This window comes from Stomoxys calcitrans, chromosome 2 (genome assembly GCF_963082655.1).
Source record: "Stomoxys calcitrans chromosome 2, idStoCalc2.1, whole genome shotgun sequence".
In the NCBI taxonomy this organism is placed as follows: domain Eukaryota; kingdom Metazoa; phylum Arthropoda; class Insecta; order Diptera; family Muscidae; genus Stomoxys; species Stomoxys calcitrans.
The window spans coordinates 185837816-185862223 of record NC_081553.1 but is presented as its reverse complement, the minus strand read 5'-3'; the positions used below and the strand labels follow the sequence as shown (position 1 = coordinate 185862223).

General features: G+C 37.8%; 1 protein-coding gene across 3 annotated transcripts in view; it reads right to left on the bottom strand.

Annotated features, from left to right (window-relative positions):
* The window catches only part of LOC106086047 (uncharacterized), a 149479-nt gene extending 127720 nt beyond the window's left edge, over nucleotides 1-21759 (bottom strand). For 2 of the 3 annotated variants that reach the window (XR_009396898.1, XM_059361882.1), the window contains exons 1-2: nucleotides 20823-21759; nucleotides 10026-10116 (exon numbers count right to left, since the gene is read on the bottom strand). Coding sequence is in view for 2 of the 3 variants with exons in the window: in XM_059361882.1 (XP_059217865.1) it covers nucleotides 10026-10116; nucleotides 20823-20842 (111 nt within the window). In the remaining variant the exon portion in view is untranslated. The remainder of the gene's footprint in view (nucleotides 1-10025; nucleotides 10117-20822) is intronic. The other variant, XM_059361881.1, reaches the window with a different exon arrangement.
* Between the last annotated feature and the right edge of the window lie 2649 nt (nucleotides 21760-24408).

The window sequence follows — 24408 nt, the reverse complement described above, 5'->3', positions numbered from 1 at the left end:
TGTGCGTGCGTGTAATTATGACGTCTTTATTTAGCACAATGACCATACTAATACGTACTTGCTCTGCTCAGCTCTGCCCTGCTCGACTCACTTGTTATTTAAATGAGTTTCTTTATTGTCAATTTTTGTAAATTGTTTAGACACATTTTGCACTTTATTGGAAAATTAAAAAAAGGCGTAATAGCTGATTTTTAGAGGCCAAACTCAAACTGTTATGGGTCATTATTTGACATAGCATGGGGAAAAAGAGCTATGAATAAGATGCTTTGTTACTGCGACTACGATGAGAAACATTTTTATAGCTTTTAAGGGAAAAATCTGACAGTTTATGCCAAGAGGAGTTCTATTTTTAAAAAGTTAAAAACTGTTTGTTGCGCAAACAAATCCCATTTTGCGAATTTAGCTAAAGAAGAAGGTAGCTACAAATCCATACTACTGCTATTAGCCTTACTACTTAAAACTTCTTTTGCTTTCCTTTTTTCCAATAAGAATGACAAATGAATGGTCCTAGGGCTAGACAATATCACGTTGAACTAAAACAGAAAAGTCTGAAGAATTACTGTTTGAAAAATTACTGGAGGGGCATATCAATTTAGAGGCAACGAATCTGAATTTTGTGAGGCTTTACCTCCATCTGCCGCAAAGAATGGGAATCATATACGGGATAGACTATAATCTAAAACCAGAAAAACTGGAAAGTTTCTACAGTTGGACCTCGATTATCCGGGCCTCTATAAACCGGTAAACAAATTTGTGTGCGTACATGAACAGAGAATATGTGAGAAAGAAGATAACTACAAAGAGAATGCAAACAAAAATCTGACATCTTAATATTGTCAAACCTTGCCGGCTGTTAACAGCTGTTCACGTGAGACCACCTTGTTAAATCCGCCTTGCTGTCAGTCTGTATTTGAAAAATGGAAGGTGCTTGTTCGAAAATGGCTCCAACCACAAAAGAGAAAAGAATGTCAAGTCTCAGGAACAATTAGAACTGATTAAAGATTGCAGTAAATACACATCTCGTTTGGTTTGTAATCAGAACAAGTAAAGGCGTGCTAAGATTGGCCGGACCGAATCTTCGGAACGCACTACCATAGATCCCTTTAAAAATACAAACTAAATATAGTTGAAGGGCATAATTTTAGTCAAAATACCAAACTTCTGCAAACCAGCAAAAATTAAAGCTTCTAGGAACCGAACAAAGATATTCGAGAGACCGGTTTATATGGAAGCTGTATCAGGTTATAGAATGATTTGGACCATACCAGGCACTGTTGTTGCAAGTCGTAACAGAACACCGCATGCAAATTTCAGACAATTGTGGCTTCCAGGGGCTTAAGAAGTCAAATCGGGAAATCGGTTTATATGGAAGCCATATCAGGTTAAAGACCGATTTGTAACGTACTTGGCACAGTTATAAGTTCCTATGCCATTATTCCGTTTTGGAGTCATTGCAAAATCAAGTTGTCCTTATAATAACCAAGCGTTGCTGAAAACATTGACTACGTGCGGAGATGATTTTGTGAAAACGAGTTGTCAATTTCATGTACCGACCGTTATTTAAGTTTAAATTGCACTAGACGTTGTCAGAATGTGGACGCATGTGGATAGTTTGGAACGTTTCGTTCACAAAAAATATTTGTTGACTTATGAACATTTGTGATTGATCTGATAAAAATTTTTCGTTGATTCACTTTTATCTAACAATTGGGTCAATTTGACAAGGCAGTGGTTGATGTTTTCTTCTTTGAAATAGAATTTTTAAAGGTACCTTTCATTACTTTCGAAATTTCTGTGAAATATTCTCTTAAGAAAAATTTCTATAAAATTTTTCAAAAAAAAAAACATTTCTATGAAACATCTACGAAATATTCTTTAAATACAAAATTTCTATAAAATTTTCTCTAAAGGCTTGGCACTGTTGTTGGAAGTCATAACAGAACACTATGTGCAAAATTTTAGCTAAATCGGACAATAATTACGCCTTGTAAAGGCTTAAGAAGTCAAATCGGGAGAGCGGTTTATATGTGAGCTATATCAGGTTATAGACCGATTATGAGCGTATTTGGCACAGTTGTTGGAATTCATAACAGAACACTATGTGCAAAATTTTAGCTAAATCGGACAAAAATTGCAGCTTCCAGGTGCTCATGTAGTCAAATCGGGAGATCGGTTTATATGGGAGCTATATCTAAATCTGATCCGATATGACCCACTTCCAATCCCCAACGACCTACCTCAATCGTAGGTGAATATCTTCGCAAACAGCCAGGCAACCGTAAAATCCCTGGAAAAAGTATTTCTGAACACAAAAACCGCTCTCGACTGCCGCAGATCTCTCAACGAGATGGCTGAACAGTTCAAAATTCACCTGTTCTGGGTGACGATCCAGACAGATATCCCAGGGAATTATAAAACGGACCAGCTTACGAGACTAGGAACTACCTTACACATTCCAGAGAAACTGGAATCTGTGAGTATGTCTCTAGCGACATGTAAGTTAAGATTTCAGGACCAGGCCAGGGAATTATAAATCGGACGAGCTTACGAGACTAGGAACTACCTTACACATTCCAGAGAAACTAGAATCTGTGGGTATGTCTTTAGCGACATGTAAGCTAAGATTTCAGGACCAGGCCCGAAGGACAACGAATGAAAGATGGTCACAAAGAGCGGGCTGTGAGCATTCCAAAACTATGTGGCCTAATCTAGACTTTAAGAGGTCTACCGCCTTGCTGTCACTGGTTTGAACAGACGTCTCAGTCATTGTGTCCGTCATGGCAGGTTACTGTCTTATCAGAAAACATGCTGGCACATTTAAGGTTGCCAGTGACAACTTCTGCAGAAGCTACGAGGACGTCCAAGAAGAGGAGCCAATTGAACACCTGCTGTGTACGTGTCCCGCACTGACAGTCAGAGGGAGTTCCATTTTAGGTTCTTATTTCTTTGAGAACTTGTCCGATTTAACGGATGTAAACATTCGCAAGTTGTTGGGCTTATTAAAGCGATCTGGATGGTTCAACGGTAGGAACCAGAAGGCATCGCCCTTCTAGTGTGGTATCACAATGGAAGAAAACGTCTAAGTAAGTAAGTCCTAACCTTGTCTTTGCAGAAGATTTCATAGAAATTTTTTCTTTACGGAAAATTTCTTAAAACTTTGTCAATAGCAAAATTTCTCAAAAATTTTGTCTTTAGAGAAAATTTTTGATTCATTGTTTTTCAAGTCGAGCTTAATGACTTGAACGCAACACTCAAAGGAGAGATTTTTAAATGAGCTTCGAAAAAATGAAATTGCCAGTTCTTCAAACAAGGCAGGTCACATATCACCCCACTGGTGGACGCGTTTCGATAAATGGGGTTCTTTATCTCATCGGCACCATCGTGAGCTGAGTCCGTCCGTCTGACCGGCCTACAGTTCACAGTCTTCGTAGTACTCATAGTTGAGATCATAAGCACAAATCCTACTGTCCCCCCTATTACTTCCAGACTGTTCGCTGTAAACTTTTTTACTGAGCAATATCTCTTCAAACAAACTCCAACTCCTCTCTATGGTCTTTGCATTCATATTATTCCTTCGTCAACGTGGCAAGCTCCGCCTGACCACCACACATGTGATGGATTTTTGTTTTGGAAACAACGAGCTTTTCGTCTTCCATTTAGAAACAACAACATTGAAAGCTGTTTTTCTAAGTTCTCGGTTCTCTGGGTGTACTAGCATCTTTTTCATCTGTTTGGCGTTTAACAGCCGGTCATGCGAATCAATTTCCGTTTCATTGTTTAACAAGTAGAGCTTTATGTCCAAAATTTTGTCTTTATAGAAAATTTTTTAAAAATTTTGTCTTTAGAGAAAATTTCTTCAAAATGTTGTCTTTAGAAAAAATTTCTTAGAAGTGCTGTGTTTACAAAATACCATTCACATCTTGTCTTTAGCGAAAATTAGTTTATACCACCCACATGAAATGCTTATGGGTCATATCTACGTTTTGATATGAGGCTGCCTTAATTTATCAAGTCTCGAGGATATTTAGAGTAGAATATATTTTACAAACAAAAGACAAAGTTTGCCTCAATGCATTGTAACATCGATCAGCGAAATCATTTCAAAGGAAGTTTGTTGTCAAAGCACTTGCGTGTTCTATTTTAGCCTTTTACAAAAGCCTATGTAACCAGGACAGGAATATATGGCAGAGCTGAACTGAAATATTCGCTTGTGTTATTTTTGTTTTTTGTCGATAACAGATGTATAAATCTGACTGTGGCAGATACGATAAAAAAAAACTCCAATGCGTAACGACCACCGTTCCACATTTCTCCCCTTGTGCTGTTGGCCCATGCAATCGATTCATAGCATGCACACGACAGACACATGCTTCTTTTTGCATAAAATTTCCATGGAAAACAAATGAAATCGAAATGCATCAAAAGAAATGTGCAGTGGGGTAGGGAGGAGGAAAGCAAAAACACAAATTCGAGTACATATGTAAATGCCCCCAACAACAATGAGACAATAAGAGAAAATAGAGATTGCCATGAAATTATTTCTGTGGCCCTTTATTCATGCAAATGCAAGTATGTGGTGAATACAAACGTTTTTAAACTATTGCTTATGTATGGGTGTATGTACACCTCCTTGAGTCAGAGTATTTGCATGTCACTTATACACCAAGTGTAAAATGTCTTACCTCGCAACAACACAACCATTCTACTTCTCACCCACACTCTCTTTCGCTCTTTCTCACTCACTCTCCCCAGCTCACCTCTAAGTAAGTGGTGAATATTAGAGTTAATATCCTTTAAAGTGCCACTTAAATATGCGTTGAAGTATAAACACACATGTTTATAACTGTTTATATATATGAACAGATGAATGTATATATATATACATAGAACTTCATTCGTACGTGCTACATCTAAACATTTGTGTATTTATTTCGAAAGGTTTGCGGCATAAAAATCAACACCCAACATAAGTACTCGTACATACAAACATTGCATAGATAATAGGTTGTACCGATTTCCTTTGACTATGGTGGGTGATCATAATTTTAGATAACAAATCAGTTATTTCAAATCTTTAGAGAAATACGTGAGCTTGCATTTGGCATTATTATGGTGTTGGGTAAGAAAAGAGACCATATCATCAATCTATGAATTGGTTAAAAAAAACCCATAGGGTTTAATAAGATTTCAAGGGGATACTTTTAAAAACTCAAACGCTTAGGATGTAGTGTACTTAGCAGTATGGTTGTAAACTTTTAGAAAAATATTTCATAATCCTTATCGTAAGAATAAAACGGGCAAAAAAAGAATTGAAGAATTGATTTTTCGAGTTACGCGATTTTAATTTAAACCCAATAGTACCATCCATGACTTTTGAAACAATCTTTGATTACGATTTAAGCGGATAATAGCGTATAAACAGCAAAGCAGGTTTAGTTTCTAGAAAATCAAAAGAATAATCTGTAAGTGGCTCAATGTAAACTTCTACTAGCAGACAAAATTCATTTCACAATGCCGCTAAGAGCTTTCAGCATTACAAAAGAGATCTACGAAGAATGTACCTATGCATCACATCTAAATTTATTGACAACTAGCTGTATAACAGCAACTGTCTGGATCCCAACTGTGAATAGAGTGAACGTATGTCCGAGAGATCTCTCTAAAAAATTGTAACTCAAACTTAGTTTGGAAAGCCTTATGTTTCGAAGTTGAAACGATATAGCGAGAGTAACTATTTATGTTTCAGTGACGCTTTTCATTTGTGATGTAGGGGATGATCGTCGTAAAAATCTAAGACTGTCTAGCCATGTCCTTCTTTAAATATTGAGATATTGAGCTGAAACTTTGCACAGATTCTTTTTTTGTCCATAAGCAGGTTAAGTTCGAAGATGGGCTGTATCAGACCATATCTTGATATAGCACCCATATAGACCGATCTGCCGATTAAAGGTCTTAGGCTCATAAAAGGCACATTTATTATCCGATTTTGCTGAAATTTGGGACAATGAGTTGTATTAGTCCACTGGACATTCTTCATCAATTTAGCCCCGATGAATTTAGCCGCCATGTAGACCGATCTCTCGATTTTAAGTTTTGGGCCCATAAAAGATGCATTTATAGTCGGATTTTGCTGAAATTTGGGACAGTGATTTGTGTAAGGCCTTTCGAAATATTTCTCCAATCTATCCCAAATTGGTCCAGATTTGGATATACCTGCTATATAGACGGGTCTCTGGATTTAAGGTCATGGACCCATAAAAGTCGCATTAATTATCCGAATTCTGATTTGATCTAGCCATGTCCGTCCATCCGTCTGTCCAAATCCCTATAGCGGTCGAACGCGTAAAGCTAGTCACTTGTAGAAGCAAAATTGTCGATTTTGGAGTGAAGATCAGCCAGAAGCATTTAAGAGCTAACAATGCATCCAGAAAAAGTCACAGTTTGGTGCGGTTTATGGGCTGGTGCCATCATTCGACCGTACTTCTTCAAAGATGATGCGTATAGTAACGTAACTGCACATGAAATGTGGTTTCAACAAGACGGTGTCACATGCCACACAGCACCCGTTACAATGGACTTATTGAGAGGCGTGTTCGGTGAACATTTTATTTCACGTTCGGGACCGGTAGATCGTGCGATTTAACACCTTTAGATTTTTTTTGTGGGGCTATGTTAAAGCACATGTCTATATAGATAAGTCCACTTTGATGCATCGGAAGACAACATTGAAGTATTTATTCGTGAGATACCGGCCGAATTGTATGCCAAAGTTGAACTAAGCGGATGGACCATTTGAGGCGCTGTCACGGTCAACATTTGCATGAAATAATCCTCAAACATTAAATAATATGGACCGTACTATGGACTCAAATAACGATTTCATACATTATTCTGCACGTTATGATTTTTTTTAAGTGTCCTATAGCTCTTAAAAATCTCCCTTTAATTCCCATATTGAACGTTCTCCCAATTTGTAAATGTATTGACTATTGTATAAAAGATCTTGGAATAGATCCCATCTGTGAACAGAAATAATCCCATCTGTAGACAACCATATGCATGTCCGAGATTAGGAATCTTAAAGTCGACTAAATTAATCGGCTTTTTATGTAAAAAAGTCGAATAATCGACTTTGAAGTGAAAAAGTCGAAAAAAATCGAAAAGTCAAAAAGTCGGAAAACTTTCATAATGGAAAGTCGACTTTTTGATTATCGGAAAAAGTGGAAAAGTCGACTTTTCAATTCCACTTTAGATCCCTACCCGGGATATCTCTTGCAAAAAATACAACTCAAACTAAGCTTGGCAACCCATATGTTTCGATGTTAAAACAATGTGGCCAATATATTGCAGGGTTGCCATTGTGATTCGTACCGTTTTTTATCGGTGACGTAGGGAGTATGACGCGAAGCGAACCAAGTAACTGACCTCCTTGGAAAGGCCTCTATCAGCAATACAGTGTTTTCATGCGCCTTATTCGTAATGTCTACGACCCCCGCAAAGGAATTCAGGATTACGATTTGCGGAATTTGCATGTTCGGAAAAATACACAGAAAAAAAAAATAAAAATTGGTTTCTAACAGGTTGCAAAAGGAAAATCACCATTTTTAAAAAAAGTAATTGAAAAATTTTAAAATGCAAGCAGCTTCTTTGAACCATGAAGAAGGCTGTGACCACTGTTAAGCGCAGAACGTGCCAAAAACACTTTTTTGTGCGAGCTTCTTAGTACAGTGGATGCTTTCTATGATGACCCCGCGAATTTGGCTTGGGCTGGACTTTTTAGCTTCCCTCGATTCTGATTTGCCGAACGCCCTGTGGTCGAGTATTTCTCGAAATAGGGCGTCACTTATCTTGAGGAGTGACCTCGGACTGCTGATAGGGGCCTGATTAGTCAGTGCAACGTCAGGTCTTTGACGTCGCGCCAAACACAAGGAGTGGCGGACTTATGTAGGATTTGTGATGATGCAGGAGAGTTCGCGTTGGTGATATTCGACCAGTTTCTGTGTTAATGGTCCACAATTACAAGAAGACACAGAATGAGTAAACACATTTTTTCGTTTCTTGGTTCCCTCCAGACACATAGCCCTCTCGTGATTCTGATGTTCTATAGACGCCAAAATTGGCTGGCTCGATAATGCTCTAGCCCTGTTCCATAATGGAATGTTTGCTTCTGTTGCATAATGGAACATTCATGGGAAAATTTACAATTTGGAGATAATGCTCTCGCCAATAATGGTTTCTACCTGATCCGACAGGTTCTCCAATTTTTATCTGTGTGTCATTTCACTTTTTTCTTCTTCTATCGTTTCTGCTGTCTCTATAACCTTAGAGGTTTTGGTAAAGGTGCATACATCGTTCGCAAAGGCAAAGAATAACATTTGGCAACAAATGTGATAGTGTGCTTAGCAGATGGAAAAACATTAGCCCCATCCGTTGGCAAACCGATAGTGACGGCGACGAGGAAACCGCAAAACCGATACCTGATCATGCTTTAGTATGTATACCGCCTAGTCAGATTAAAGATCAGCGTAGCAGTAATACATCCGTGCAGCAACTGACGCCTTTGAATAGGCCGAGAAAGAGTCAGCAGAATTCGGTATCAACGCTCGAAACATCCTGCAAATAAGGAAAGTTGGTAACTACAACTGTGACAATAAACGAAAGAAGCCACAACAGTTTTGAAAAAAAAAACCTAAATGGGATCAATTTTGCTGAAATTTGCTGAAGCTGAGGCTTTAAGAACAGCGGTGATACTTCTCTTATATCAAAGAGTGCCATCTTCTGATCGATTAGAGATTTCATTTTTATTCTGAGTCGGACAATGAGGCGCAGAGTGACATCACGTAGTGAAGAAGTTTAAAACGGCTGAATGCTTCGAAGATGTCGCCAACATTAGTGTGGGTATAGGTTAGGTTGAAAAGAGGGTAAGGATATTAATCCGCCCCATGCCACTAAGGACATACACCTAAGCAAGTAATCGGCTTGTTGTGCGCTCAGGGGAAAACTTCCGCTGATTTTCTCGCCGGGATTCAAGGTGTTCAGCGTCACTGGGGTACATGACATGATTCCACTAAGGAACAGGGGCAAACTTCTCACATATCAATGATGACAGTCCGATTCAAGTTTAAGCTCAATGATAAGGGACCTCCTTTTTAATAGCCGAGTCCAAACGGCGTACCGCAGTGCGACACCTCTTTGGGGAGCAGTTTTTACATGGCTGCCATAACAAGTGGTATAGTACCTCACAAATATCGCCGGTAATTTTTTGTCCGATTTTCTCGCCAGGATTCGAACCCAGGCTTTCAGCATCATAGGGGGACTTGATAACCTCTGGGCTACGATGGCCCACTACAGGGTTAACCATAGTTTACATTAATTTGTGCAAGCCTTTTTCGAGCCCAGGTGTTCAGCGTCATAGGGGGACATGATAACCTCTGGGCCACGATGGCCCATTACAGGGTTAACCATAGTGTACATCAATTTGTGCAAGCCTTTTTCGAACCCAGGTCTTCAGCCTCATAGAGGGACATGATAAACTCTGTGATAGCCTCATTGCAATGGACATTTTCTTATTTTAAAGTGTTCAACTAAACACCCTAATATCCATGTACAGCTTTGCTTTCTGCATCAATTTATTATTGTTTTGGTTTTGGAATAAAAAAGTAGTACAAATACAAAAGAAATTTAGAACACCGCATCCAGGCATATGAAAATATAAACACATGCATGAGATTAGATTCTGTGGGTTTTCTTGTTAAACTTATTTTTTTAATTTTTTATTTACGTTTATAAGACACACAACAGATACTCATCATACCCAAAGGCGCATCTACTTAAAAAAATTCTTAGTCAAAGTAGTTAGACATATGTGTGTATGTATGGAAATATCTGTGTTTCTAGAGATTTACTATAAGTGATGATTGTTATCTAGACAAAAAATAAAATATACGCAATTTCTATTTTTTGCCTTTTCTTCTTAAACCTTAAAAAAATATTGTAAATATTAACAGTAGCTGTTTAAAACTTACTTCAGGTGGATCCCAAACACATTCGCCGGTGGTTAGATTGGCATACATATGCTCTTTGGTGCGGGGTTCTATTATTTCCACCCATTCTATTCTGTAATGAGAGAGAAGCGAGAAAAGAGAGGGGAAATAAATTACTTTAAATTGTTATTAATTTTTTGTCAATGTTGTACTTATAATTAATTGATATACAATACAATGATTAGTGTGAAAAGCATTTGGTGGATAATAAATCATCATTAGATGGAGCACAGTATGGTACACAGGATACAATTTATAGCACAATTAGCAAGCCATACAAGACAAATAAGGGTAGTTTTTGCAATTGTACGACTACTTCATGGTCATTTATGTCATGACAGTTGATGGTAGAGGCACAAGGGTTAAATTAGTTTCAAATTCAGAAATGTGATCCATTTGGCAAAGTTGGGTAAAGAAAATGGTAGCTCTGTTGCACTAAAATATTTCAACATCAGTGTTATTGAAACCCACGCCACAACGGAAGTCAGAAAATAAAACAAGTAAAAAGGCATTAAGTTGGGCCGGGCCGAACTTTGGATACCCACCACCACGGGTATATATGTCATAATGAGATGAAAATTTGATAACTTAAGACCATTGAGTGGTCTTATGAATATAAGTCACAAAACTACTAAAACTACTCACTGTTTAAAGTTTCAGTGAAATATGATAAAAAACAAGTAAAAGCGTGCTAAGTTCGGCCGGGCCGAATCTTATATACCCTCCACCATGGATCGCATTTGTCGAGTTCTTTTCCCGGCATCTCTTCTTAGGCAAAAAAGGATATAAGAAAAGAGTTGTTCTGCTATTAAAACGATATCAAGATATGGTCCGGTTCGGACCACAATTAAATTATATGTTGGAGACCTGTGTAAAATTTCAGCCAATTCGTATAAGAATTGCGCCCATTGGGGCTCACGAAGTAAAATAGAGAGAACGATTTATATGGGATCTGTATCGGGCTATAGACCGATTCAGACCATAATAAACACGTTTGTTGATGGTCATGAGAGGATCCGTAGTACAAAATTTCAGGCATATTGGATAATAATTGCGACCTCTAGGGGTCAAGAAGTCAAGATCCCAGATCGGTTTATATATCAGATTCTGAACCGATTTGAACCTTATTTGACACAGTTGTTGAAAGTAAAAATAAAATACGTCATGCAAAATTTCAGCCAAATCGGATAGGAATTGCGCCCTCTAGAAGCTCAAGAAGTCAAATCCCCAGATCTGTTTATATGACAGCTATATCAGGTTATGGACCGATTTCAACCATACTTGGCACAGTTGTTGGATATCATAACGAAATACTTCGTGCAAAAATTTATTCAAATGAGCCTCAGACGAATATTTCGAGTAGTTACAAACAGAATGACGAAATTAGTACACTCCCCATCTTATGGTGGAGGGTATAAAAATAATGCTTTTATGGGCTTCAGACCCTTTATCGGAAGATCGGTCTATATGGCAGCCATATGAAAATATAGTCCGATCTAAATCATATTTGGGGCGGATGTCGGGAGACCTGAAACTACCCATTGTTTCAAATTTCAGCGAAATCGGGTAATAAAAAGGCCTTTTATAGGCTTTAGACCCTTTATCGGGAGATCAGTCTATATGGCAGCTATATCTAAATATAGTCCGATCTGAACAATATTTAGTTTAGAAGCTGAGAGACCTAAAACTACTCACCGTTTCAAATTTCATCGAAACCTGGCAATAATTAAAGCTTTTATGGGCTTCAGACCCTTTATCGGGAGATCGGTCTATATGGCAGCTATATCTTAATATTGTCCGATCTGAACTATATTTGGGTCCTATGTAAAGAGGCCTAAAACTACTGACTGTTTCAAATTTCAGCGAAATCTGTTAAAAAATAAAACTTTTATGGGCTTCAGACCCTTTATCGGGAGATCTGTCTATATGGCAGCTATATCTAAATATAGTCCGATCTGAACCATACTTAGGTCAGACGTCTAGATGCTTAAAAAAACCCAATTTTTCAAATTTCAGCGAAATTGGGCAATAAATAAAGCATTTATGGGCTTCAGACCCTTTATGGACATATCGGTCTATATGGCAGCTATATCTAAATATAGTCCGATCTGATGTCGGGAGGCCTAAAACTACTGACTGTTTAAAATTTCTATCGAATGAAAAATGAAGTTTGTATGGGCATTAGACCCTTTATCGGAAAATCGGTCTATGTATATTCAGCGAAATTGGGCAATAAGCAAAGCTTTTATGGGATTCAGACCCTTTATCGGCAGATCGGTCCATATGGCAGCTATATCTAAACACCTGAACCACATTTGGGTCAGATGTCGGGAGGCCTAAAACTACTCACTGTTTAAGATTTCAATCGGATGAAAAATTAAGTTTTAATGGGCATTAGACCCTTTATCAGAAAATCGGTCTATATAGCAGCTATATCCAAATATGGCTCGTTCAAGAACGTAACGAGCGTGCATCAAAAAGAGGTATATGTGCCAAATTTCAGCTCTATATCTCAATTTTTGAAGCCTGTAGAGTGATTACAATAGACGGACCGACAAGACGGATAGACGGACACACGGACATCTTAAAATCGTCTTCGAATTTTACGACGATCCGAAATATATATACTTTGTAGGGTCGGAAATTGATATTTCGATGTGTTGCAAACGGAATGACAAAATGAATATACCCCCTATCCTACGGTGGTGAGTATAAAAAAGTACGACCGTTATTCCCATTGCAATTTTTGCAAAACTTCTCACATGTCAATGAGTGCTGTCCGATTCAAGTTTAAGCTCAATGATAAGGGACCTTGTTTTTATAGCCAAGTCCGAACGGCGCGCCGCAGTGCGACAGCTCTTGGGGGAGAAGTTTTTACAATGCTGCTATACCAAGTGGTACAGTACCCCCTAAATATCGCCAAGATGAGGAGGGGAAAACCACCGCTGTTAATTTTTTGTCTGATGCTCTCGCCAAGATTCGAACCCAGGCTTAAAGCGTCATAGGCGGACATGGTAACCTCTACGAAGTAGTCAAATAGTTTAGTAGTTTGGAAAAAGGGTATTGAAATTACCATTTCCCCTGGGAAAGGGTACCAAAACTACACGTTCCTTTAGAAAAGGGCATAAAAACTACCCTTTCCTTTGGGTAACGTCAATTTTAGTACCCTTTTCCAAAAAAAATAAAAATTAAAGGTAGTGTTAGTACCCTTTCCCAAATGAGAGAGTTGTTTAAGTACCCTTTCTCATAGGAAAGTGTCATTTTAATACCTTTTCCCAAAGAAAAGAGAAGTTTTAGTACCACTTTCAAAAGGAAAGTGTACTTTTATTACCCTTTCTCAAAGGAAAGCGTTGCTTTAGTACACTTGCCCAAAGAAAAGAGTGATTTTAGAACCATTTCTTGAAGGCAGACTAGTTTATGTAGTACACTTTCACCAAGGAAACGTTAGTTTTAGTGCACTTTCCCAAAGGAAGGGTAGTTTAAGCACCTTTTCCAAAGAAAAGGGTAGTTGTAGTACCCTTTCCCAAAAAAATGGGCAGTTGTAGTACCCTTTCCCAAAGGAAAGGGTACTTTAAATACCCTTTTCCAAAAAAAAGAGTATTTTAGTACCCTTTTCCAATGAAAAGATTAGTTTAAGTAACCATTTCCAAAGGAAAGGATAGTTTTGGTACCCTTTTCCAAAGAAAAGGGTAGTTTTAGTACCCTTTCCTACAGGAAAGGGTCCCTTTTTCTATAGGAAATGGGCCTTTTTCCAACGGAAAGTGTAGCTTTAGTACCCATTCCCAAAGGAAAGGGTTGTTTTATCACCTTTTTCCAAAGGAAAGGGTAGTTTAGGGCGACTTTATTTTATTTCTCAAAGAAAAAGGTTAGATTTATAGCCTTTCCCAAATGAAAGGGTAGTTTTAGTACACTTTCCTAATGGAAAGGGAAGTTTAATACCCTTTCACTAAGGAAAGTATAGTTTTAGTACCCTTTCACAAAGCAAGGGATAATTTAATAACCTTTCCCAAAGAAAAGGGAAGTTTAATACCATTTCACAAAGGAAAGGGTAGTTTTAGTACCCTTGCACAAAGAAAAGTGTAGGTTTAGTACACTTTCACAAAGTAAACGGTAGTTTTAGTACGCTTTCCAGTAAGGAAAGGATAGTTTTATTGGCCTTTTCTAAAGGAAGGGTGGTTTTAGTACCCATTATCAAAGGAAAAGTGTGTTTTGGTAACCTTTCCCAAAGGGAAGGTAGTTTAAGTACACTTTCCGAAAGGAAAGGGTAGGACATTCTAGTTTTAGTACCCTTAGGGGAATCGTAGTTTTAGTATTAGTTTTTCCTAAGGGGAAGCGTAGTTTTAGTACCCTTTTCCAAAGGAAATGGCAGTTTTTGTACTCTTTTCCTTATTAAATGGGTAGTTTTACTACCCTTTCCCAAAGAAAAGTGTAGTTTTAGTACTTTAGTATAACTTCCCAAAGAAAAATGTAGTTCTAATACCCTTTTCCCAAAGGAATGGGTAGTTTAAGTATCCTTATTCCCATAAGAATGATCAGTTTTAGTACACTTTCCCATAGGAAAGTGTAGTTTTAGTAACCTTTGCCAAAGGAAGGGGTAGATTTAGTACCATTTCCCTAAGAAAGGGTAGTTTTATTGCCCTTTCCTAAAGAGAAGGGTAGTTTTATTAGACTTTACCATAGGGAAGGGCTGTTTACCCTTTCCCAAAGGAAAGGCTACTAAAAGTAGTATCCTTTCCCGAAGAAAAATTTAGTTCTAATACCCTTTTCCAAAGGAAAGTGTAATTTAAGTAACCTTTTCCATAGGAATGGGTAGTTTTAGTACTCTTTCCCAAAGGAAAGAGTAGTTGTAGTAACCTTTCCCAAAGGAAGGGGTAGTTTAAGTACCCTTTCCCGAAGAAAATGGTAGTTTTATTACCCTTTCCCAAAGGGAAGTGTAGTTTTATTACCCTTTCCTATAGGGAAGGATTATTGTAGAACCCTTTCCCAAAGGAGAGAGCAGTTTTAGTACCCTTTCCTAAAGGAAGGGGTACTTGCAGTACCCTTTCTCAAAGTAAAGGCTAGTTTTATTAACTTTCCTCAAAAGGAAGGTGTAGTTTTAGTACCCTTTCTTAAAGGAAATTATAGTTTCAGTACCCTTTCTCAAAGAATAGATAGTTTTAGTTGTTTAGTTGAAGGAGTAATTTTAGTTGTTTTAGGGGTTGTTTTAGTGCCCTTTCTAACGGAACGCATTTGCTTAGTACACGTAAAGCATTTTTTATATTTTTTCCCAAAAGGAAAACGTTTTTTTACATTTTTCCCAAGGGAATTGATTTTTTTTTGTATCCTTTCCAAAAGAAGAGGAAAAGGTTTTTTATACTTTCCCAAAGGAATTCGCATTTTTTTGTACTCTTTCCTAAAAGAATAGTATTTTCTACATTCTTTCCCAAAGGAAAAGTTAGTTAGAACCCTTTCACAAAGCAAAGGCTAGCTTTAGTATCGTTTCCCAAAGGTAAGGCCAGTTTGAGTAAACTTTCCCAAATGAAAGATTCTACGCATGACAAAGCACCTCACAAATGTCGTCAGTATAAGAAGGAATTAAGCATTCCAGAAAAAATAGTCTGATGGTCTCGTCAGGTTTCGAACCCAGACGTTTAATGCCATAAGCGGACATGTCAACCTCTACACCACGGTGGCCACCACATTTATCCTCTATATGAACATTTAGCCGTGGTCCAAAAAATTTGGCCGAGATTAAAGTATTTTTTTTTTTTTCTTAAGCCTCACTATTTGTGTTCATATCATTTATTCAGGACAAATTGAAATTATTTACAGCTTTAATACTGCATTGAGGAATTATCCTTGTATAGGCTTTAAATTTTATAGTACTTTTAATTCAAAGTTTAAAACTAATTGCATACAGAAAGTACAATTTCGCAAAAAAAAATCTTTTCACATTGATTAACTTTCACTAGCGAGAATCAAAAATAATGGCAATCAGCTGATTTCAGCTATTGCAAATTGTTTGTTACCTCTGTGCAACAATTTTTGGAGGTTATTGGGTTGGCTGCCACCTATGACAGAGACAATAATGAATACTCGAATATTTGGAATGGCCCAAAATGTTGCAAAAAGTTCAAGTACAAATGTTTTTTTTTTCATTCGAAAATGATGCGGCGGCCCTACGCCCTACTTATTTTTGGCATAAAAGAAAGACAATGTGGTTTTAAAGAAGAGAGCGGCAATATGTAAGAGAATGAGAGCAGAAGAAGGCAGCTGCAAACAGAAAATGATGACAAAAAGTAAGCACTCTTATGCACAATTATGCATAATTTTTATAAGGGATATGGGCATACAAAAGCAGTAAGAAAATATTGTTTCTTTAAAAAAAAATATTTTTATTTAATTTAATGTCATTCTTTCATTCACAATAGTCTTATATCCTTATACACACATACACATCTATGTGCGGTTTGTATTGTATGAGCTCATTGGATTGGGGAAAATCGATTTCACTGGAGAGAGCATTGTATTTTATGAATTTCGCAAAACCTCCAGAGAGAACAAGCAAGGCAGAGAGCGAGAAACTGAGAGAACAAGGAACTGACAGAAGCTTTAACCAACGAGGAAAAAATGTTTTCAGAATGAAGCAAACATTGATTGCATTTATTAGCATAACAACCACATCGGCCTTTGGACTAAGCGGCAGCGATGACGACGGCAACGACATAAATGCAACATTTGCAGAAAGAGTGTACAAAGTGAAGAGAATAACAACTGGGTGGGTAAATGGGGAGGAAACCAGGGATGATAAGATTGAAATGTTGGTAAGTTATTGAAATACAAAATATTTAATTTAAATAGGCAAATCCTAAAAAAACCCAATTTTGAGAAAAATTTCTAGAAAGTTGAATGTTAAGAAATTTTTCTAGAAAAAACAAATTTTTGAGAAATATTTCTTTATATATTTTTAAAAATCTATTGAACGAAATATTTAACAAAAAATAAATGTTGACCAACAATTTTAAATTTATTTAAAAAAAATCTGCGAAAAAATCCAATCTCTACCTAAATCACGAAAATATGTGAAATCGGCAAAATTTTGCATGAAAATCGACTTATTAGGAATATTTTAATAAAAAACCAACTTTTTCGTGAAAATCAGAAACTTTTCCGAATTTAGCAAAATTGTTCATGCAATGAAATCTAAAAAAAATTAAAATTTCTATTAAATTTTTAACGATAATCAAATTTAGTCGAATTTTCTTTGAAAAAGTAATTTTTTTCTAATTTTTTACAAATTTGGAAGAAATTCGTCATTTAAAAAAATTTTTTAAGTAGTTTTCAGCAAAACTTCCAATATATTTTCGGTTGCACCTGTCTCCTAGGGGGAAGATAATGTTTCATTTACTGAAAACGCAAGGGAATTGAACTTCAAATCCAACTTTGAAATCAGTTTATATAGGGCTACTAGCCGAATCGGGCCCGCTCCGCTGCCTTCTTTAACACCCCAATATTATTTAGTGTTGGGACAATTCGCCCGGAATGTGATTTCGTGCCACTGTAGGCTATGTCTGCCTATAACGCTGAACGTCTGCGTTCAAATCCTGGCAACAACATCGGACAAAATTTAAAGCGGTGGTGATCCCCACAACGATGGCGACGTTTGCCATGCATGGCCATGTAAAAAATTCTCCCCGAAGAGATTTCGCACTGCGGCACCGCATTCGGACTCGGCTATAAAAAAATCCCTTATCATTGAGTTTAAACTTGAATCGAAAAGCTTTCATTAACGTGTGGGAAATGTGCCCCTTCACGGTTCCTGGATAAAATTTTACTCCACTGCCAAATACCTTTCTTTTGGGTCCCACATTATCGTATTAGTAAATATTTCCGGTTTAGAGAGACACTTGGCCTTAATGTAAATATACGCTTCATGCTCTACTTTCAAATACATATAATATGAGCCCCATTATGGCATCATCGGTAAATAAATTCTGTTTGAGGGTGGGATGGACCCCAGGGACTTTGTTCCGAAAATGAGTATAAATTTTCCGAAAATCAATCAATTTAACCATGAAATGGCTTTTATATATTGTAATAAGGAGGTGTTTTTGAATGGGGCAGTTTCCCAAACACATGGCTCTTTAATTGGATATCAAGTTCGTTTTTTCTCTCAAGCACATTTCGTTGGGCACCCGACCCAAACAATAGAAACCATGTTTTGTTTTGAGGGTGTTTTGGGGCTGGGGCGGCCACCGGCACTTTACCCTGAAAATCGTATCAAATTCGATCTTTACTCCCAAATACCGTTGATTTGAGCTTCATATTGCCATAATCGGAAATTAAGTTCAATTTAGGGGGCACTTTAGGGCGTACCCCCAAACACTTGACTCCAAAATTGGATATCAAATTCGTTTTTTACTCTCAAATACCTTTCATTTGAGTCCCATATTGTCATAATGGGTCAATCAACCTATTTGAATTATTTTTGGAAAGAAAAGCGCCACCTAGACTTGAATTAAAACTTTTCATATTCGTAATCTACTCCCAAATACCTTTCATTTGAGTCCCATATAAACATGGTCGGCTAATATGCCCATTTGGAGGTACTTGGGGGTGGGGCGACCTCCCATTACTTGGACCTATTTTTTCATGCCATATTTGTAATCTACTGTCGAATACTTTTCATTTGAGGCCCATATTTACATGAACGTCGAACATATCTCTTTAGAGGAGATTTTGGATTGTGGAGGTCCGATGGATACTTGGACACAAATTTTAATACGATATTCACTTTCTAGTCTCCAATACCTTTCATTTGATACCCATATTATGCCTATCGGTCCACTTTTGATTTTGGATGGCGTTGTTGGGGTAAGGGGGAGGCACCGCCTTCATCCAATATCAAAAAATTATATAGCCCATGTTTCCTTTCAGACAAACTTACACAATCTGTGAACATTTTAAGAAAATCGATTCAGCCCTTTTTTATTCTACGGAACAAACAAAAAAACCGAGTCTCATATAGTCATGATGTGTCATACGCCCATTTAAAACGATTTTGGAGGGAAGGGGGACCCCTATACTTGGATCTGACTTTCTATTTCAGATTCGTAATCTACTCCCGAATACCTTTCATTTGAGGCCCATATTGACATGAACGTCCAATGTGTCTGTTTGAGGGAATTTTAGGGTTGGCGGCCCGATGGGTACTTGGACCAAATTTTTATACCATATTCGTATTCTATTTTCCAATACCTTTCATTTGATACCCATATTGTCCTGATCGGTACACTTTTGATTTTGGTTGGTGTTTTTGGGTAAAGGAGGAGGGTCCGCCCCCTTACGAAATCAACAAACTATAAAACCTATTTCTTTTTCCTGACCATATTCTCAATCTACTTCGAATACCTTTCATTTGAGTCCCATATTGTCATGATCGTCCAAAAAACCTATTTTAGGGGGTTTTGGGGTTGGGGCAGCCCCCACAGTTACTTAGACCCAATTTTTTATATGAAATTCGTACTCTACTCCAGAATACCTTTCATTTGAGTCCCATATTGTCCCGATGGGTCCACTTTTATTTTTGGGTAGTACTTTTGGGGTAAGGGGGAGGGTCCGCCCCCCGTCCGATATCAAATAATTATATAGCCTATGTCTCCTTCCAGACCAACCTACACAATCTGTGAAAATTTCAAGGTATTCGGTTCAGTCGTTTTTGAGTCCATGCGGAACAAACAAACACAAATTCAATTTTATATATAAGATATCCGATTATGGATCGATATGGATCATACTTAGCATGTGCAAAATTTTGGCCGAATCGGATATTAATTGAGCCGTCTAAAGATTCAATCAGTCAAATCGAGAGACCCGTATATATGGAAGCAAGAAGCATAGAAAAGGCTTTGAGTGTGGGGGCGCGGTTCTTAGCCCCTACCAGAATAATTTAAGATCCCCTCCTTAAGATTAGCCCCCTTACAGTGGGGTTTAGTCTTCGGTGAAGGGTTTAGTAATGACAGGAATTATTTTCTTGCTAGGTTACTCCAAAGGGCGGTTTAATATCCGCACCCGCTTTTCAACCTTACCTACTCCTTTTGAACTACCAAAACTCTAATCATTTAAAACTAGAAAATAGTACTTTGCCTTTTATCAAAGTACTTTTTCCACACACAATTTGTTACCATTTATCATCCCTGACAATAGTCGAGCAGAAAGAAAAAAAATGGGTAGTTGCTTTGAATGACCACAAATAAATGACAAAATTATGCAAACTCTTCTCATTGCTTGAATGAATTGCCATTAGACCTGGTTGTTGTTGTTGCTTTTTCTGCAAATTATTGCATATTACAACAAATGACCTTAATATAAATACAGAAAAAAGTGAGCAAAGCAAAACAATGAACAAAAGTGTAAATTAATTACCAGTTACTGTTTGGCTATGGTTGGAGCTGAGGCTGAAAGAGGGCATGGTATAAAACTTCTCTATTGGAGTCTTGTCTGGTTTACAAATACAAAGAAAACAACATCATTATACGTTGGCGACCCACGTCTTTGTGGCCCACATAAACATAAACTTATTAATTAAAGTAGCAATGAATAAGACAAGAGCAAAAAAAGTAAAGAAAAAAAAACAACATGATACAATTAGCTAAAACGACAACAACAAACTAAAGCCCCATTACATAGACCGGTCGTTTGGTTGTTCGATACATAGACCTTTTCACATAGAGGGGGTAAGACTAGAAGGCAATAGTGGAGACAGGATAGACATTAAGCCTGGATGATATATATACACACCTTTCACAACTCGAACTCATTTTGTAGGATATTCCATAAAACTGCGGTTTCGTTTTTGAAAATTCACAATTTTTTTTTTAGCCGAGCTCCACCTTTTCAACTTTCAATAAAAATGAAATTCTTTGAGCAAAAAAAAAATAGCACTAATATTTAAGGTTTGGCTGTTGTAATTCCTCTTTGGCAGGCTTTTCCGCTCTGCCTCACAATCTTGAAGAGGTTGTTTTTGTGCTCTTGTGTTACTCCTTCTCTTCTTCTTTTTCTTTAATAAGACTCGGGTATGTCGTCTTGGAAAGCGGCAGCTCTGGGGCGGCAGCAAAAGCACCCCACACACTTTTTCAACTTTTCACTTCTTGGTGTTGTTGTTGTTGTTATTGCTATTTTGTATTTTCCACCTTTTCCATTGCTTGTTGTATTTTTTCTTATTCATACTCCGTACATTCGGCAACACAACTCACGACGCACACACTCGCGACACGCACCAGCAGCAAACATTCAAACATTTATTTATACATACATACTATATTTTACACACTACGAGACAACGGACATTGGACGATTTTTCCTTCTTTCACTTTTCATATGAAATGCAATTTTCGCTTTTCCTCCACGCACTCCCTTAAAATTACAAAAAGGACACCACACTCTCTTCTTCTACTGCTACTACTGTCGGGTGTTGTTTCTCGAGGACTACTGTGGTTACAGAGTGCACAAATAAATAAACACACATACACACGGAAAGGGAACCCCTGCTCTTTTATTTACACAAATCAGACAATATTGGGGATACTTTTCACATGCAATTTTCCAAATTATATTCCTCTAAGACATTACACAGCGCGTTTTGTTTAATTTAAAGGATTCTTTTCACTTAATGTTAATAACTTAATTTTTAATTTCCATTAAGTTGGAAAAATTGAAAAAACACAAAACACACTACGAGACAACGGACTGAAACTGACTGGAAACTGAGAGCACGTCAGACTTGCCCTCACTCTGTGTGTGTGTGTGTACGACAGGGATGATAAATGAGATTTGTGAAATGGTATTAAAAACATGTTTAAAAGGTACTTTTTGTAGCCAAAAGGTACCCTGTGTGGTCCCTATGCGGCATTACTAAAACAAATGCAGTCCAAGTGCATGGCAATGGGAATTCATCTAAAAAACTTAGCCATTCAGTTTCAATTAATGTGCCGAGTATGGCTCACAGAGATCTAAACCAATCCCCTAATTAAGTATCAGTATAAGATCCGCCGAAAATCCATGCTCTTGGGTATATACACGTTTATACTTGTTCTAGTCATTGGGAAATGCCGTTACCTCTTTGTTAACTTCATCTTTGTCCCTGTTCCTTAATACTTCTCTGAAGTTATCTATGCTCTGATGGAATTTCTAGGTTTATATAATTAATGATATTATGGAAATACTTTAGGAATAAAATATGGATTATTGCCAATGCTGAATGTTATTTCAAAAGCCGTTTAAAAAATTGAGTCTTCTTGAGTCTTCAAAAACATAATGAAAAATTTTTGCTCTCCTGCAATGTCTAATAAGTATCAAAAAAGTACCAAAGTATCAAAATTGTCATCTCTGGTGTGTGAGCGAACCAGGCGATTATTCGATTATTAAAGTCGAAGTCAATTTTCACTGAGTAAAAAGTCAAATAATCGATTTTGACGTCGAATAGTCGACAACATTTTGTTCTCAATTGCTACGATTCATTGCTCTTTGGTTTATTGCAATATATTTTTAATTGCATTTCAAAGACCTATGTGGTTCGGGCGCCACTTGGCAGTCCCCTAAAGTTGATCACCTCAGCATTTCGATAAATTTTTTGGGCTGCCAAATCTAAATTTATGGTATGATTTTCAAAAAAGTTAGACGCTGAGGGGGAACAGGAGCCTTTGTCCCAAAACCGAATTTCAAATTCGTTTTCGAAATCGGTGGTGCGCCCTGTAAAGTGAATATTTTCCAAAAAAAAAGAATCAACGCACCAGACAAAAATGGGAACAAGGCGGCCGGGAAAAATTTTTTACCGGTGTGAGTAAATATGGTCCATTCAGCCAATTCGGGCTTCTACAGAACTCCAAAATGAAAAGAGAACTAAGTGGCTGGAGAGAATCCGGACACGTAAATAGATAGACACCAATTATGCTGTGTCTTTTCTTCGCAATGACGGGACAATGGCACAAATAAGTCTCCACCGCCTTTAATTCCTCTTCGTCATAGCACGCCATGTAAAAGTCTGCCTCTGCCTGTGTCCAGCGCGACCTCAAAAACCCGTCGTTGTAGTGACCAGACAGGACTCCACTTAGCTGTCCGAAGGATGCAAGTTTGCATTCTGGGATGGTTCAAGCAGCGATTCATTCCCGGCAAGCTTGTCTGCCGCTTCGTTCCCTGCCAACCCTTAATGACGGGGCACCCAGCAGAGCCTGGCGGCCTCTTCTCACCTTCTTACCAGTCTCGAACACACATGACTCGAAGCCAAAGTCTTCAGTGCCATCTGACTATCCACTTATGTCGTCACTGTCTGATCGGGCTTCAGCTGCAGCACCTGCATCATTTGCAGTGCCTTAAGGACCACAAAAACCTTCGCCTGAAAGGCGCTGCAGCTGTCCAAAGACTATATGATTTCCTGCTTCCAAGAATTAAATGAAGACTCCTGCCCCGGTGCCCCCATCCAACTTAAACCCACCCATGCATACAAAAGTTCTAGGGAAGGGCGGATCTCCCAGCCAGGTGATCCCTTTTTGAGAAAACGACGTCCTGCCCACCACACAGAAAAAAAAGATCGGTTCCAATCCCGAAATTAATTGATTCAATTAATTTGTTAATTAAAACTGCTTCAATAACGAATTTCAATTTATTTTCTAATTGATTCAATTAAAAAAAAATGATTAAAAATTTAATTAATATTTTAATTGATTGAATTAAAAAAATAAGGATGACGCCACGCCGCATCTGTACCTCCCACCAGAACAAAAGAATGCCTAAAGTTTGGGGAGCGTCAGTTAACCGATCTCCTCAATCTTAGGGCGTTTTTCATAACTACACACCCATCCTATAGGTGTAAATGCCTAAGATCGTGAATGACATTCAGTGCCTTCTTTAGGGCACCACTCCTTGCTCCAGAGATCAACCCTTTCTTGACGTTTCTTCACCAGTCCAGTTTCTGTTAAAGCATCACGTTCGGGGTTTTCGCCTACGAAGAAAGCAGTTACTCTATTCCATCGAGCAAATGTCCCCTGAAAAACCCCAGCTTGCGGTTCCTGGAAGGAGTACCAATTCGAACATCCAAACAGCTTCCATAACGCTTCCAAAACGAGGTCCGTAATAGTTTTACTCGACTTATTACTTGTCCTACACCCCATCCAAATTTTAGAGTTCTAGATCTGGATATTTAACAGAATCCTGAGATAACAAAAACAACAAGTTGCCAAGTAGATGACATCTGAGGTAGGCTCAGTCTTCATTAACGATCTTGGCGCTTACTTCAGCCATTTAAAGGAATCGGACTCCCTATAGAATGGAAAGCTATGCAGAACGGTGTCTCCTTAATAGAATGTCCACAGTAAGTGCGAAAATTTTG